Source organism: Pteropus alecto, unplaced genomic scaffold (genome assembly GCF_000325575.1).
Source record: "Pteropus alecto unplaced genomic scaffold, ASM32557v1 scaffold86, whole genome shotgun sequence".
Taxonomy (NCBI): domain Eukaryota; kingdom Metazoa; phylum Chordata; class Mammalia; order Chiroptera; family Pteropodidae; genus Pteropus; species Pteropus alecto.
The window spans coordinates 31439080-31457988 of NW_006442109.1; the positions used below are offsets into that span (position 1 = coordinate 31439080).

Sequence of the window (18909 nt, forward strand, 5' to 3'; positions counted from 1 at the left end):
TTCCCACTGCCTATTCTTCACCTGAAGTAATAATCCTGTTTGTCACATCATAATCACTCCCCCAGCAGAGCACTTTTGCTTCAGGAGGGGAATAAAGCAGCAGGAGCAGATGAACTGCTAGTAACAAAGATCCTAATTCCTTCCAATAAGGGACATCCTTCACTAAGTTTATTTGGCTTTATAGAGTATACCCTCCTGGAGTTCCAAAGAGTAAAACATGAATGCTAGAAAAGCACTCATGTAAAATCTGCAGGTTTGTCTTAAGGCAAGATCAAACATGCAAGGGTAAGGTAGGGATAAAGCAAATACCTCTCTGTGTCGCTCAAAATAATTGTTAGCTTCGACTAACAGGGCAACATTCACCACAAAGAATATCTCCAGAGCTATCCTTATTAATCCAAACTTAACAAGAATCTGCATCAGACAGTGGCTGTGGAAGTCACTAATGAAAGTCCTTCTGACCTAGGGATATGCCAATCCATGGAGGACGAACGGTTATCTTCAGCCTTTGATATAAGCTCTTTCATATTTTCCCTTACAATCTTGATCTTCTCAGTCACTATCTACCCTTCCTCCTTTGCTTTCCATCCAAACTGTCAGCCCACACCCCCCCTCCCAAAAAAGAGGGAAGGGAGGAAGGGAAAAAGGATATAACAAAACATGATCTCCTTAATCACTTGATATGAATTAAAATATCTCCATCAGTAGATAAAATATATTTTCTATTTCATTGATATTAGAAATAAAACAAACCTCTAGCAATGCTCATTGGTCAATTTAAAATTTAAAAAGGGTTCTTTGTACATCCGAACCTAGAAGTGTACAGCAGGTTCTTTGTACCTTCTGAGACTTTAAACGCTGATCAATAAATCTTAATTCTAAATTAACTATCCTTGGAAAGAAAGGACATATACTTAAACTTATCTGAAATTTTCCTGGAAGGCTCCATGTTTGATTCAACTTTTATTTTTGTCATCCCTAACGGGCCTGCCCATAGCAAGGAATTAAAAGATTCATATCTGCATGCTTACTCAATGAAAGAAAGAGTGACTAGCTTAGTGGGAACACAGCCAAGCTGATGAACTCAACTAGCCATCTTAGAAGGACATGGCGGCAGGAAGGTGCTAGTGAGAGAGAGCAGATGAAGAAGATAATTCTATCACCACATCAGGAAAAGCAGCTGATGACCCAGTAGCATTTTCTTCATATGTAAAGGGTAGCTATTAATTTTTAGTATAATGTATACCTTTCTTTCAAAAGTTTAACAAAAGTAGCACAATAACATCAAGATAATCAAGTGAGCACCTACTGAGATGCACTAGAGAGATGGAACTGCATTTTTATTGGATGGACATGGCAACAGTGTGCATAGCTGTAAGCATCCAAAGGGCAGAGTGCTTATCATCATTTTCATACTAACTATGAAGTTAGTTCTTGGCTGGTAGAGAACACACTCAACACAAATTAGTTTAAAAGAATGAATAAATAATAAATAAAAGAATTACAAAACCTCTAAGAAATTGCCAGAAGTTATCTGTATTCATCTATTTGTAGCTTGTCTCTCTACTAGCACATAACTCCACAAAAGCAGAGACTTCATCTGACTTACGTCTATCGCCTAAAATAGTATCTGACTCAGTAAATTATTTTTGGAATAAATGAATAAATAGATGAATAAAATATATATTTTCAGTTGGAGGAACTAAAGTTTTTATTCAACTTGATTTCTCAATACAATATACCTACTTGTAGAAGTAAAAAATGAATAAGTTTATGAGCACATTCAAATCTTCAAAGATAAGGACTTTTTTTCCCCAGTAGTATCTGATTAAATATTGTGCCATAGCAGTTGCTATGATGTCAAGGAAATTTAAGAAATTATTAGAGTTAAGATAAAGGTAATTGATTTTTATTTTTTCTTCTATTGGTAATATGAGGTCAGATAAAATATGTATTTTATATAATAACATAGAGCACAATGGGTGAAAAATTCAGAATGGTATAAAAAATTTCAAAGAAGTCATAATTTTTAAGAAGGTTAACGTATAAACAGTAAGAATCCTTGTCTTTTGAAAGTAATCCAGATTGGGAGGGGGTGAGATTGAGATTGTATTTTTGCTTATAAAAGAATCAAAGTAAAACAAATATGTTTGGAATATCTGTGCAACAAAATTCATGGTGTACACGTGTAAACAAGAAAACAAGGAAAACATAAAATGAGATTAGCAGTCTATTTATATATCAGTATTTTTCTATAGTTGTATTTAAAATGATGATCTATCTCAATTTACCTGGCACTTTAGATCTAATTAATCATTGTGAAGGGATATTTACAAGGTAAAAAAAAAAAATCCATCACAATATTTCACAAAGACTTCGAGAGCTTGTTTGGAGGTTCTAGCAGGGGAGTGCAGCTAACTCGTATATCCTTGACCTAAGAATGGTGCTCTCCTCTATCAGGGAAGGTCGTCCTCTCCAAACGAGTATGCATCTTTGGGAGGGACACACATGGAGTGGTGAGGGAGGAAGGGGACACCCGCCTAGCCAGCCAGATCAGCCGAATCAACCCTGGTAATCAATGAGCTGACAGATGTCACAGCCAGATCGCCCTCACATCCTCACAAAGACTTTGAATACTGATGTTTTAACCATAAGTAAACCTGTATTAATGCAGTACATTAAAATGTTTAAAATGCATAGACTAAATTAACAACTTCTTTGTATGATGATTAGGAATATTTCAAAATAGAATTGTCTATGATGACAATTAATGCTTAGCATAAAAATAATTAAAGCTTGATATTTGGCTTTTAAGTTACAGTACTACCTGATTCCATACATGAGACAAACGTACCTAACATGAATTTTTCTAACCATAGTTTTTAATGTATAAAGCATTTTATACACAATATTTCTTTTGTTTCTCTTTCTCATAAGATCTAGATTATGGTTAATATCTCATGACACCAAAAGTAATACTATAACAGATATTAAAGAATTTTTTCAGCCACTTATTCTATAAAATATTAATTGCAAGCCTGTGCATGTGCTGTATATATAGGGGATTAGGTAACTGAGTTCCTGCTTAGTTCTAAATCAATAAAAGATAACATGCACGGCATCAATCATTGTTCACTCTTCCTTAGTACATAATAACTGCAAGTGGAAGATTTTTAAAAAATATATATTTAAGCACTCATGGAGGTACTACACGCTAGAGAGGATGTAAGCAATACCTACCTAGGAAGGACAGGTTTTTCTCCAGGAGCAAGTCTCTCAGCAGGACTTCATGCTCGTGACCAATGGCACTGGGAGGTTTTAGTTAAGGGGGTTAATTTAACACAGGTAGAATTATGAAAAGATGCTATCATAAAAATGCTAATAGCAGGTCTATACTTTGAGATGTAAAGGAAAATAAGAGGTAATTACAGCAAACATTTCCACTTGTAGCCTACATCTCTGAGATTTCTATACACGTCCCTTTATTTAAATGATTTAATAAAATTTTTCTATGTTTATATGTATTTTGGCAAATAAAGATTTGTAAATGGATATGTATGTAATTTTAAAAAGAGGGAGAATCATTTTAAACATCCCTTATACTTTGTTAAAAATCTCTCAATTCAATTGAGCACACATTTATTAAGCACTTACTAACTGCAGCAAAGAATACCAACCAGCCTTTGCCCTAAAAGAGCTTCCAGCCTTACAGAGTGCCATAAATCTGCTGTAGAGTCACACTTGTCACAGAGCCAGCTCTTAGCAGCTTCTGTTTCTTTTCAATCTAGTGTTGGTGAACTTTTGTGCCTCGGGAAATTGAACAACTGCGTTTTGAGAATTATATGTAATGTGGAGGAAAAACATCTTAGTAAAGGATTGTGGATTAGGAAGTGGGTACAGAGGCTGTTTCAAGTCTTTTCCTCATGTATGTGAAAGTGTACACGTATTATAATATGGATACAAATAGATACACACAGGCACATACCAACTCTTTTTGAGTGCTTACTATGAGGCGGGCATTGTGTGCAGTGCTTTATGTGTGTTATTTCATCCTCACTATTATCACCATCCTTATATTACACATCCTTACGAGGAAACTGAGGCTTAGCAAAGAATCTGCCTAAGGTCATACAGTTAATGTGTGGAAAAGCGGAGGATCAGAATACGATCTCTGCAATGCCTATATTTATGACTTCATACAGTTTTTAAAAAGTATTAAATTTATGTAAAAATAACATGCTAAAATATAGTATACTAATATTTCTTAAATACTACATACTAAGCCTTTGCACTGAACACTTTGGGGTACCATCATCTTATTTAATCGTCACAACAACCACATGAGTAGGAACTATTATCAGTCCCATTTTTAGAGTTAAGGAAACAAGTTCAGAAAGGCTGAACAAAGTCTAAAAAGGAGTGTCACCTTATTGTGGTGCTTTAATTCTGTCAAAAGCATTTGGTAAATAATTTCTAATTCTCCATTTCACTGAGAATGTCAACTTGGTCAAATCACTCATTAGCTTATCAGATACTCTTTAATTCCGATCATGCACTACAAGAGTCCAATTTAAGTCAAATAAAGCTTATACATTATTTGTAAAAAAAATTCCTAGAGAATTATCCTGTCTTTTATCAACAGACAGGGGTAAATATCATTTAAATCTTAGAATTCCAGAGATGTGGGCACTCATGTCAACTGTCAAAATGAGCCCTAAGTCATCATCACTGCGTTTTTCCTTCTGCTGTTCCCCCTCCCCTCTCCAATGCACATAGCTATGCTTATTTAATTTCTCATTGGAAACAAAATAAAGAAAACAAATTTTTAAATTACAAAGTCTCACAGATTTGCAGAATCCATTGAAGACATTTGATGAATACCTCTCAATGATTTCTCATTACTAGGGGCATACCGCTTTTTAGAACTAAATTATTTACTTCTATTCCACATAAATGTGCTCTCACTTTTATTGTTGTAAATTATTTACATCTAAAATGTTGAATCATGAAACTGAGGTTACTGATGGTACAGAAATGAAACCCACAGCATTTTAAGCTTCCTGCATCATTATCTTTCCTTGCTCCTCTGCTTAGGTTTCTGTCTAATAGCTGTGTCCCGAAGTCACACTTTGGAAAGCTGAGGTGGGTGTTTTCTCACGCCTTTTGTGTCAGTGAATATGACCTGTGGCAGGAAAGGTGTGGGTGAGCATGGCTCTGTAGAAAAAAATAGTAGACACTGAAAGAAAAAGAAAACACAACGTCAATTTGTCCTCTCTTTGCTACTGTGCTTTTTTGGTGTCTTATTAGTAAATGACCAATTTACTTTATTCTCCTTACACAAATGTCTATGTGTAACATTTTCATAATGGAGTAAAAAGGCTTTGTACCTATTCTATCTACTAAATGTGTGCTTTATTTCTTACAAAATGATATAATCTACTGAGAGTAAGCAACATAAGCATTACCAAATTATCAGAACAACATATAAATAGCATTTTCACTCACACGGAAAACTTTTTATTCAGTGTGAAATAAAATAATTCCTGTTGATCAGTCCAGGAAACATCTATGCAAGTGTATTTACATTATATAAAACTGCTACTACCTCAATACAAAGATAAAATCAGTGCTCTATAAACTTCCCAGCCTGTTTTATTTTGCATGGTAAAAGCAATCACCGATTTACAATTTTGGAAAGATATGCTTTTTCATTATGCTTTGCTTGATATAAACATATATAAGATATAAGGCCTAGAAAATAAAGCTTGTAAAAACAGTAATTTTACTGGCAATAGGCATAATAATAGAACTGCAAAATTATAATCTAGTCAGCGAATACAATTTATAGACATACATCACTATCTTTATCAATTGAAATCATGTACTACATTAAATTCTGCTGGCAATAACAGCCAAAAAAGGAAAGTGAATGATGGCAAAATATAAGGAAAATACTCCAAACAGAATTTATAATGCTCCATAAGCAGAAACACTTAGAGTTTGTCTATAATAATACCTATTATTGATGTATGGCAGTGACCATGGGGCAAAACTTGTAAATAACCTCACAAGCCATTTTCTTCGCCAGCAATACAGCATTCTAGTTTCCCGTAAGCATCTCAACTATTACTGAAAAATAGCCTCCTGGCATTTACAAAGCAGTTGACTTCATACTTTAGTCCATGCATATATAATTGGATAGTTATATTTAAAATCAATAAGCAATCCTTCAAAAGACATTATGCTTTTAAAATCTTAACTTTAAATTGATTTTTAACTATTTTATGTGCTTTAAAATTAACATGTAATTCCGCCCCAGATACTCTGCGTTGGTGTTAGTTGTTATACGAATGTGCTAAATTTCGCTGCAGCAACATGAGGCTGGTGTTCCTACAGTTTTGAACGCTATGGTTAATTTTACACTGGAAATAAAAGTATAGTTTTATTTTGGTCTAATAAAAAGGTAAGCTTATGACAATGCTGTGATTTTATTAAGTTAGATTGGGGGAACAGACTTGGAGAACCTAAGTATATAAAGGGCTATAACGCAGGTACTGAATATTCTTATAAGAGGCCCATATTACAATAATATTTTTCAAAGGCTAACTTTATGAAAAAAAAAAGATTTTATTTTTACAAAAATTTTACTGACTTTAAGCCCTTATGAAACAAGGTAGAATATAAACACACACACTTGACTAGAGAGGGCTTCCAAGATACAACTGGTCACCAAGTCACAACTGGTCACGGTGCCACCCATGAGAAAAAAACCTACACCAGAAAGCATGCCCTTAAGAATTGTGTTACTGACTCATAGACATATAATTTTTATTTTAAAAATTACTAATTATTTACTCTTTAAAGAGCATTTTTAGCCAAGGGTCATCAATATTCTTAGGGATGCCACACTACTAAATGTATTGATGGATAATGTCCTCCATCATGGAGTAGTTACTGTCCATTCAAATCCTGTTTTAAGAAGTAAATGTTAACTTTTTCGTAATTTCAGTGTTTTTAATAAATGACTGGGCATCTGTTTTCATAGCCTTAAATTCAGTCCAGAGGGAAAAATTAGTTTGATTTCTCTAAAAATGTTTATTAGGGATCAAAATGACAGCTCAGGTTGTAATCGGCATTTAAGCAATAAGAGTCCACTGCCTTTAAAAATGTGATGGTCTCTGGCAACATTTTAATCACATCATTCTTTCACTTTAGGCTCAAAATTTATTCTAGCAAACTCAACTGAATTTGGATCAATTTAAATAGATATTTGTTACATTTTTAAAAATACTCATTGGAATGGTTAGATACATTCTAAGACAGTATGTTACCTGCCTAATGACTCTGTACCTTTAAATCCATTGAAAACCAAGCAGTTTGAAATAAGCATGTGAATGCGCAGCTGCTGAACTGACATCTTCCCGTGGCCTATCTGGTTTCTCTTAAACTGTAGGAAAGAACGGTCTGCAGTGACCCTCCAGCTGATTGAATGTAAAATAGAAGAGTATGAAATGGGTTTTGTGAAGCAGAACTTTATGTCAGGTTAAAGCTAGACATATCTCCTCCACGAAGTCTAAGCTCGTCAATTGTGCACCTAAAATTTTATGGGAAAGGATACTGTTTGATGCAGTCCACCAGTGGTCCATAACAGCAGTCGTTCACAATGCACTGCAGACAAATAAGAGAAGGTTTCTGGGGTGAGATGACCACAAAAACTATTACAGTTAAACAACATCCTAAATGCAGTAATCACTTTCCTTAATTTTTTTAAAAGCTATCAAAAGGCTGTTCAGATTCAATCACAGAAAACAAAAATTGCATGCTTTTTATTCACTATAAAAGCAAGCTATTAAAAAGTGAAATGCTCCTCTCACAAATATTGCATTGCCATTTATGGTGCACCCTGACCTCAGTGATAGTTTATGATGACAGTAATTAAATGAGGTTTAAAATCCTTTACTCTGCTAGGCAGATAACAGCACTGCCACTGAAAATAGACAGCTGTGATTAATACCTGATAGACCTGATTTGCTAGAACTCCATCTGGAATCTGAGAAGGGTCCCGCAGCATACTATTTATAACAGACTTGGAGGCTGTAGAAGAAAAGAGATGAACTGTTAGCAGACAGTCAACATACTTTTTTTAATGCAGCATGAGAAGTGATATATACCTATATATACACAAAGCATGAAAATGAAAATGAAAACTACTGTTACTAATCATGTTTTCTTTTTTTTAAATCTGAAGGAAGCTTTTAATTAGACCATTTTGCCAAGTTTTTAAGCCACACTGCCAGATTTAAAGATGACCTAATTTTTCCGAGGTAAATTAACAAGTACAGACCTAAAGCATATGTCTCTTCGCAAATAAATTAGCTTTGGAAAATCCTACTTGGGAAAAAAACACAACAAAGACAATCGAAGAAGAAAATATTTACCTTTTGCAGGTAGGTATTTTATAACCAAGCACATGAACCTGGAGAGCTTAGTGAAGGCAGGTCAGATTCAAAGACTTCAACGATAACAATAAAAATAACTTTCAGCCAAGAAAGCATCTCTGAATTCTAAACCTTTCTAAAATAATTCTCATCACCTGCCAAAAGATGTTATGTCCATTTTACAGGTGAGAAAAGTAGGTAAAATAACTGACAAGGGAATCTCAAATAAATAAAAAATATATACACATTTATATTTACATATGAATTTTTCTTCCAAAATATATCTCATCATATCCAATTGCAACTTACTGAACTGTCATAGAAGAAGAGGCTACGGGAGGCCTCTGATGAAGACTGTATCAGATCACATTCTTTGAAAACTGAGACAGGAGATCCTACCCTCGCTGTTTACTGCAGGCATGTGAAAGCCAACGTGGCCAGCACTCCTCTTCCCTTTCATGGAAGGAAGGCAAATCTCTAGACTGAAGCTAAGTCAGGTGTTGCCTAGGAATCTAATCTTTGAGGTACTCCTGTGGAATCTTTCTCAAATATTTAGCAAAATGGCTTAAGGTCTGGTCCATACAAGCAAAATCTAAAATGCATATTAAATAATTAGCTTGTTAATAGAATGAACACAGACCGTAGATATACATCATTCAGATTCTGAGATAATTTTTGGCCTTTTTTTTTTTTCAGATTATTATTATTTTTTTTAATCAAGTTTAGTACCATAAGAACACTGACAGATATGATCAATGTTAGTAAACACCGTGGAAAGAAATAAGAAAATTACATCTTTCTCATTTAAGCATAGTACTGAGTCCACAAAGAAAAAATGAAGTACAATTATTTTAATTATTTCCTATTTTTAGTCGCATAACTGCATGCCTATAGTAATGTTTAAGTACTTAATAGCCATTCGTAAACATGTTTGCACTGAAAGAGGAATCCCAAATGAGCATCATCACCCGAGAAGCCTACCCAGCTCTATCTCTACAACTAGTTCTGTGACCTGGGCATGTTATGGAGCCTCTCAAATTCAATGTCTTCATCTGCAGAAAGTGATAATATTATCTAAGCTGACTACCTTTAAGATTTCCGTGTGAGTCTCTAGAAAAAATAACTGGAACATTTATTTTGTTATTTACTATTTACTTTGTTAAAGTTTAAGTAATAGAACCAAATCAGGTTTAGGCATTTGCTTCATATAAACTTAAGTTGAACTTAATGATTTCTGAAACAAATTATCATGGTTAGGCGGTACAAAGACTGGGAATATGAAACAGCAAATCATCTTCTTGTAAAATAGATTATTGCAACAATAGTGTTCAGTAGATAGTAATGTACCTGGTAAACTCGCTCAGTTTTCTCAACTTAATTAATTAATTAATTGATTGATTACTTAAAAATTAATTTATTTAAATTAGTTTCAAGTATACAGTACCTTGGTTAGACATCTATACAGTTCATAATGATCCTCCCAATTGCTCTCTCCGTCCCGTGGCCCTCCACCTAGCTATCATATTAATGCTAACTGCATTCCCTCTGCCAACTTAATTTTAAGGTCTGGCCAGTCAGAGGGAACCAGAACAGTGCTGATGCATTTGGTCACCTTCTCTAAGGGTATGCTCTCTGATCTGCTACTCAGTCACCAGGTAGTAAGGGCAGATACATTTTTTTTAGGTTACCCATAATACCATTAGCATCTCAAGGAAGCAACACCTTCTCCAGATGAACCCAGTCATTGCTAAGATGCTACACTGCTAACTCTCATACCCCTGCAAAAAAAAGATTATTAATGTATAAATGGCCAGATGGCATCCCAAAATGTTATCCTATGGAAAATTACTGACTTCATAACAAACTATATGCAGACTCACAGCTAAAATCATAAAACAAAGTCTCTTTTTAAAAAAGAAGAGGGACAATACTCTCGGACATTAGAAAATTAGGTCATTTATTTTATGAGGGAAGAAAGGGAAATATTAAAGAAAAAAGAAACTGATGACATCACAATTTCCCTCACAATATAAATTTTAGAATAGTGTGCTTATCAGAATTAAGAATCATACCCAATAAACTTTTTTAAAAACTTTGAATGTATTGAATAGAACACTATTCAAATCAAAGGAAGCTTGTGAGAGGAAGTCAGTCATTTTAAATTGAATAGTGAAAACTATACATCGAGTCCACATTTTAAACTCAACAAAACGTCTCTTTCTTGCACCCTGCTGCTTTTTTGAGCAGGAGAGAAAGTGCTAATAGGAACGCAAGGCCTTGGGTCCAGAGACCCAAGACACGTTGGCCCTTCATTTGCGGACCTTTACACTCAGGCTTCACAAAAGTATATCTACATCTCAAATAAAGCCAGAGAGTACAAACTTACTTTTGCATGTGTATTCTGAAGCTTAGGAACGGCCAAAGGGATGAACAATAATATCAACCAGATAAGGAAAAGCAATTGGACAATGTTAGGAGGGCTGGGGATGAAAGGCCTCAAGGAAGCCTGTGCCTTTCATGGAAGCTGTCCCTAGGCCAGTAATTACCTCTTTCCAATTTTCACCCACCTTTTCTCACCATATGTGGACAGGAGTTTATTTTCCGTAACCTTTGCTGAAGGCATTCATTCTGTTGATTTCACAATTTAGCCCACCACTGCTTCAACTGCCAAGATTTCAACTTTCTACCAAGCATGTACAAAGAAGGAATGCATGAGTCCCTTGGACCTAGATGCACAAGAACAGGAGAGAGCTGGTACCTGCTAAAGCTACAGAGGACAGGTAGTAGACAATGCCTGGACTAAGGCATAACGCCTAAGTAAAGATTATGATCTTTTTACTGTAAAATATTCCTAACATAAAGAAGTCAGGAGCCTAATATAATAAATATCCATAAACACAGCATTTTGATTTAATTTCTGGATCTGCAATTAGCTTTAAATATTCTAATATTAGTTTGCGCAAACTTAAAATGTATCAGGTTGGTTTGTTTTATTAGTATTTTCGAGAAACCAAATTTTGGTTTGGTTGATTCTACTGGTCCATTTCTTCAAATTTCATTTATCTTTTTGTGATCATTATTTCCTGCTTTCTACATTGAGCTTGCTACATTATTCTTTTACTAAGTTACTGTTTTTATTAAAGAAAATTTCAATCTTTTAACATAGACTTTTTAGGGCTATAATTTTTCCTCTACATTTTGCTTTAGCTCTATGTCACAAGTTTTGTTGTCATTTATAAATATTTTATAGCTTCCATTATGATTACATATTTGATCCATAAATTATTTAAAAACTTATTTCAATCTTTTATTTCTAAATTGATTATATTGTGGTCAAAGTATGTAATGTTTATATTAATTTGGGAGTATCTGACTTCATGTTTTTACATGCAACCAATTTTTACAAATGTTTTATATGTCTTAAAAATAATAAAGCTCCTATTTTTGAAGTACAGGATTCAGGTATGTCAAGTAAGTCAAGATTTTTAATTATATTATTCAAATCTTCTATGTTCTTATTAATTTTTCCAAACTAGATTTAAAATAGTCATCTAATACTACTGCGGATTTGTCAGTTTCTCTTTATAATTTTGTCAATGTTTGCTTTCTATGTTAGGGGGCTTAACTGTTAGGTGCATGGATTCATTGTTTTATATATACTTCTTGGAAATTATGTCTTTTGGTATTAAGTCATGACTTTCTCTTCCTTTTTTGTTTTTGGTCTTAATGTTATCTAGTGGTAATACTGCTGTACTACTTTTCTTTTGGAAAGTATATGCCTGATATATTTGCTGTTCCATTTCTTTACTTTGAAATTTACTGTATCATTAAGTCATAGGTATGGCTCTTATAAATAGCGTTTATCTATTTAATTTAGAAAATCTCTGCTTTTTAAACAGTGAGTTTAATCCAGTTGTAATTGAAATATTCAAACTTATTTCTACCCTTTTTTTCCCATTTTCTGCTAACCGTTCTCTTCCCTTCTCTCTTTCTCTTTACTACCTTCCAGTTGATTAAGTTTCCTTGATTCTCCCTTTCTCTCTTTATTCATTTGTAATAATACAATTTATATCTACTTTAATAGTCCTCTCAAAAAATTTTCTAAACTGAACAATATCTAATCTAATCATATCTCCTCTGTATGTATCTAATCATATCTCCTCTGAGTCTAAGGAATTTAGAATGCATTCACTCTAGTTAGAAGCCCTGCTCCCCACTCAATCTACATGTTATTGTGTCAATAATTTTTGTCTAATAAACTTGTCCACAAACACAATTTCCTAGTCTTTGTGATGGTTTATTTTATGTCAACTTAACTGGGCCACAGGATGCCTAGACATTCGGTTAAACATTATTCTAGGTATGTGTGTAAGAATATTTCTAGATGAGATTAACAGTTGAATCATAGATTGAGTAAAGCAGACTGCCTTCCTAATGTGGGTGGGCCTTATCCAATCAGCTGAAGGCCTGACTAGGACAAAAAGACTGGGTAGAACTAAATTCTTTCCACATGATGACCTCAACTGAGACATTGGTATTTTCCTGCCTTTGAACTCTAACTGAAATACTGGCTCCTCTTGGGTCTCAAGTCTGCAGGCCTTTGACTGGAACTATACCGTACGTTCTCCTGGGTCTCCAGCTTACCAACTGCAGATGTTGAGATTTATCAGCCTCTATAATCATATGAGCTAAATTCCTATAATAAATCTCCTCTTCTCTCTTTTTCTGCCTCTCTGTCTCTGTCTGCCTGTCTGTCTCTCTCTCATTGCGCGCGCACGCACGCACACACACACACACACACACACACACACACACACACTAGTTCTATTTTTCTGGAGAACTATGACTAATACAGCTTCTTTCCATTTGTTAAAACAGTCATTGCTTATTTAGATCTATCAACATATTTGCCAATTTCCCTTTTCAGCAGTGCATCTTGAATTCCACTTTAGGATTCAATACCCCAAAACTGGATATTGTTACTGATACACCTCATTTATTAGTTCTTTCAGCTGGGGTCACTGAGTAGCAAAATCTCTTAGTCTTCCCTTGCCTGAAAATATCTTTACTTAGTTCCCACTCTTGAATGATAATATGGCTGGGTATTAAATTATAGGCTAAGAATCATTTTACTTCAACCCTTTGAAGATATGATTCCACTGTCTCGACATATATTATTAGGAAGAACTCTACTGTCAGTATAACAGTAATCCCTATATAAATAATTTATCTTTTATTTCTTGTTGCTTTTAGATTTTTGTTTGATATTCAATAGTTTCATCACTGTGCACCTAAATGTGGCTCTTTCCATTTAGCCTGTTTGGAATTAGCTATGTTTCATGAACCTAAGTATAAATGACTTAAACTTATTTGAAAAATTTTGAGTCATTATAGCATCAGCCTCCATTCTTTCCTTCTGGAACTCTATTATTATACATTTATTAGAAGGTCTTATTCTATCCCTTATGTCTCTTACTCCCATAAAGTGTTTATATTTCCCCTCTTCTCTCTTATATTATACTAAAGATGCTTTCCTTAGATCCAGCCTAAAATTTATTAATTTTTGTCCTAATCTAATTCTTCTAATCTTTTTAATCTAATCTAATACTTCTTTTATCTAATGAGCTTTTAATTTCAAGAACAATTATTTCATTTCTAAATTTTATTTTTGTTTTTTTTCCAAATCTATCTGTATTTTTCCCACACTACTTTCTGTTTCTTCATTCAACCAGTTATAGTCTTTATTTATTCAATCAGTTTATATAGTTTTATAGATTTATTTTATAGTTTATAAATATCATCATCTAGATTTAATTTATATTATCTTCAGTTTTTCATCTCAACTCCATTGTATGCTATTTTTCTATCTATCTATCTATCTATCTATCTATCTATCTATCTATCTATCATATATCTATCTATTATCTACCAATCATCTATCTATCTTCCCTATGATGGTGGTTTCCTCACTTGGTTTATAAATTTTTACTAGGACCTCATTTTCAGCAAGAATTGTTTGACCGGCACTTTGGAAATAACCATGACACAGTAATTTCATATTTACATTTGCAGAGACCAATTTTACTGTTAAATTTCTTAGTCCAGTCTTCCCGCAGTAAACCAGAATGTAAATTGGGACCCAAACTCATGAATGGTGCTGACCTATTTCTCACTTCCCTCTTCTCTCCTAAAACTCCACAACTGAAGGCCATATACAGTATGCAAGCTTGCTTGCCATTTTCTCCAGGCAAATGATGTTTTCCTAGTCCTTTTTCTATGGTTTGGGCTATATTTGGAAGCTCAGTTCCAACTCTTGGTTGTACATCTTTCTCTCTGGGGTGAAAAATCCCAGGCCCAGTACCTCATATCTATACTGAAAGCTAACAATTCCTATGGACCTACACAGTGTAAGCTCCTGTTTACCTCTCTGAATATACCTTATCTCTCCATTCCTTGCACCTAGAAATTGAATTACTTTTGTTCGAACTTGGTTATGTATTTAAAAATAATTTTTGTTGTTTATTTTGTCTGTCATTTCTATGTCTTTGTTATGGAAATATGGCCCATCAACAAAAGCATATTCTGCTCTGTTGCTGAAACTGTTGGAAACCCTTTAGTAAGAAATTCAAGGGAAAGCTTGTTTCCTTTTATATTTATTTATTTATTTGTTTGTTTGTTTGTTTGTTTGTTTTTTGGTAGTTAAACTTACATACATATTTAAAGGTCCTTCCAAGAGACTGGAGCCCCAAACAATACGGAGATAAGCAGGTAGCAAGGATGCAGATAAGGTATGGAGTGGAACAACCTAAATCGCCTCTAAAGACCTCTCTGCTGCATGATGTCTGGCCAGGCTGGGCAGAAGGAGAATGGTCACTGGTGACCAGAAAATAAACTGTTACCCTCACACCTCCAAAGGCTGCTGCTATGTCACAGGCCAAAGCACTGTGCTCATCATCGAGCTTGGGAACCAAGACAATTTGAGAATGAGTTCCCTTGGGTTCTCAAATACAAACCCATATCTTTTTGAAGGAAAGGGGCTCCAAGCAAGAATTTAACGTGCTCATTATTTGGCAATTTGGCTGGGCTTGGTAACTTATTCTTTATGTGGTGTCAACTGGAGTAGATTATCTGTGTGCTGTAGGATTCACCTTCATGATGATTCATTCACGCACCTGGCAACTCTGTGCATGCTGCAACCTCAGCCAGAACTGTGGATGAGGGAGACCTTGGTTTCCATGTGGGCCTGTCTAAGGTCTGCTTGGACTTTCCCTTGAACTGGTGGGTAGGTTCCAAGAGCTGTATCCCAAGAGACTCAGGCAGAAACTTATAGCTTCTTATGACCTAGCCTCAGATGTCACACAACAAGACCATGAGTTTTACTTACATCTTTCTCAAAAGAAGAAAAAAAAAATCTTTTAAAAGAAAGGTGAACTCAGAAACTCAGAGCACTATATAGTATAATACTTTCAAGTGGAGAGACAACATGGAACAGTGGTATAGAGCTGAGACTAGAATCAGATAGACTTGGTTTGAAGACTGGCTCTTCCACCTACTAGCTATGTTATCTCAATAAGTTAATGTCTGTGGACTCTCAGTTCCCTCATCTGTAAAACTGCATAATATTGGCACTTACTTTACAGTGCTATTGTGAAGAAGAAATAAAATGGCACACGGAAAGCACTTAACATGCCATTTCAGACTTGGGCTGTTATAGTTGTTATACTGTTACTTTGGCTGGTGTTAGATCATGGTGTGGCCTGCTTTCTGGCTCCCAACATTGCATTATCAATAAGTGTATCATTCATTACTTTCTATTGTCAAGAGGATATAAAGACAAAGACTTCATGAGATACAAGATAGCTTTGGAGAGATAGCCAGAAGCGAATCTGCTCAAGAAGAAAAATTTGGCAATGCCAGACTCATTCCTTTCACCCCTCTCCTGCCCTGCCCCTTTTGGCACTTAGTACACAAGGCATAATCAAAACTGTTTTTTGGAAAAAACCTGCTAAAAGTCCTTCACATGTTTCTGTGTATTAGCTTAAGTGTTATCACTCTCTGGGAATTTGTATTTTAAGACTTGTCTATAACAAGGATAAGAGGATTCCCCTCCCCCAGCCCGACTAAGGGCATTTCAAGCATCAGCAATCAAGCAAGTAAAGATTTTCCCCCAAATCACTGATATTACACCCATTTTTATAATTATCCCTTTTCTTAATGTAGACTCAGATAAGTGGCTGTGAGGTGAATAAGCAAATGAAATTGCCCACTGCAAAGAGTGCCTTTTGACCAGGTTATACCTAAAAGAAAATAAACACAAGACCATATACAGTTGGGACCCCTGTTCAAAGGTCACAAATAGATTTAAGCATAATAGGTGAACCAGCACTGAGCTGATTGTGTATTGGGTGGCAGAAGTCAGGAAAGAAAGGATGAAGAGAGGGAAGGACAATACAGGGAGATAAAGACAAGATGGGCCATCCTGAGGAAAATTCATGTGAAGACAGAATGGAGAACATTAGAACCTTATGCAATGAAGAAAAAAGAATTCCTGCAGATGAACAACTGGAGGGGGAAGGCAGTTGCTGTTGGCAGCACTCCCAAAGTATTCCAGAATGTATGCCTCCTCATGCGGCTGCCTCAGAGGTTGAGCTCCAGGACAGCAAAGCCTAAAACTATCAGCTAGAATTTAATAATTTCTTCAAATGCTAGGTTAAGGCTTTTGAACATCAAGATTATGGATGTCTCAAGCTACATCTCCATGGGAGTTGACCTATCAGTGCCTATGCTGGACAATTTTGATATTGCCAGTGGCCCACAAGAGCTTGCTTACTCCTGCTGTTGAAACCATTCTCAAGAATTCCAGGCAGCCCAGTGCGCAGGGGTGATCTCTAAAGCAGTCTAATCCCATCTGATAATGTGAGTAAGAAACATCTTTTAACATCAGGGAACCCTATAGAGACAAATTAAATTCTGCTAACTAGCACATAGTCATGTAAGAAATAACTTGAACTAGAGTCGTCAAACGAGTAAGTGTTATGTAAGGACAGGAGGATGCTATCTCCCAAGCAAGAGTGTCTACACTGATCAGATTCTTGTCTCAGGTGATTTACAGCTGTGTAGACACTATACACCATCAACTCTTATTCAACAAACATACATTTGACAAATATTTATTAAGAATTTGATTAATGCCAGAAATATACTCAATTCCACCCCTCCCAGTCACCCATCCCCAACTCTATCCTCCAGATCTAGAATGTTCTTTCACGTGTTTTCTTTGGCTAAAACTTCAAAACCCAGTTCAATTCTCATCTCTTTCAGTAAGGTTTTCCCTTATTTTTCTAATCTATTTGCTCTCCTCTACCTCATACTGTGAACTGGAGTGAATTCATTTTGTCTACCAATCATTTGATACTTGATTAAATATTCCTTTGTCATCTATGACAGGAGATTGCTCAGGATGCTAAGACTTGAAACCATGACCCACTAAAAAAATCTAAAAAATATTTAGTACAGTATAGAAAAAAATTTACCATATTTTCTCAATGTTATCTTTAAGTGTCTGGGGGCTTTTACACAGAGGATTAGGCTTATCCTGGGGTCATCCCAAGGAGATAAAATATAATTCTTATAAATTTATTACTGGTTCCTAAGATATAGGTTTTGGAGTTCAAGCTTGGCTTTATGTGGCCCTATATTTGGTCTACATCAATACTTTTCTTTTTTTATTATGACCCACCTAAGGAGATTTTTAAAACATTTTTTTTTAATTGCCTCCCCCCTCCATGAAATTTGAATGCCCCAGGTATACTGTATATCTATTTATGTGACAGTAACCTCTTTGAGAATGTGTGGGTCACATGGAGGACTAAGGAAATGTTTATGTCAGGATAGTTGCTATTTTTCTGTTATCATCTCTAAGTTGCTCTGCATAAAATAGCTACTCAATAAGTTACTGAATAAATTGTTAATAGACTATACAAAATCTAAGCTCTGCCTATATTTCCTACTGTTACCATAATTTTTAGGTAGTAAAGTGGATTTGACTTAATTTGAGCTTTTCTCATTATGAATGAGCTATTTTTTTCTTTATTTTCAGGAAATTTAGACTAAAAGGATATAGGACACAATGGGTCTTTAAATGTTGACAACATCTGATTCCATGTCTCCTAAAGAGGAAAGTACTTAACACTGGCATAGGCATGTGAAGTGATTTTATAAGCACACAAAACAATTTTTTTCTTTAACAGTTATGTATTATTTTCATAAGTACTTTCTATTTATGGCAAGAAATTCTAGTTTTTCATTTCGGGTGCAATTATAAATTTCCTTTTAAAAATATAATTAAATGACATTTAAAAAAATATCAAGTAAATATAGTTTAGTTATTATTAGTGCACGTGGTGCTGTGTGGAGATGGCAGAAATTGTAAATATTAAAATTTCAGAAACACTAGTTTAATATTTGTACA

The 18909-nt window shown here is 34.8% G+C and overlaps 1 protein-coding gene across 4 annotated transcripts in view; it reads right to left on the minus strand.

The window, feature by feature from the left end:
- The window catches only part of CUNH15orf41 (chromosome unknown C15orf41 homolog), a 202969-nt gene that overhangs the window by 104121 nt on the left and 79939 nt on the right, over positions 1 to 18909 (minus strand). For all 4 annotated transcript variants that reach the window (XM_025038886.1, XM_015595809.2, XM_025038887.1 and 1 more), the window contains exons 6-8: positions 8015 to 8094; positions 7619 to 7668; positions 3241 to 3308 (exon numbers count right to left, since the gene is read on the minus strand). In XM_025038886.1, coding sequence (XP_024894654.1) covers positions 3241 to 3308; positions 7619 to 7668; positions 8015 to 8094 — 198 coding nt within the window. The remainder of the gene's footprint in view (positions 1 to 3240; positions 3309 to 7618; positions 7669 to 8014; positions 8095 to 18909) is intronic.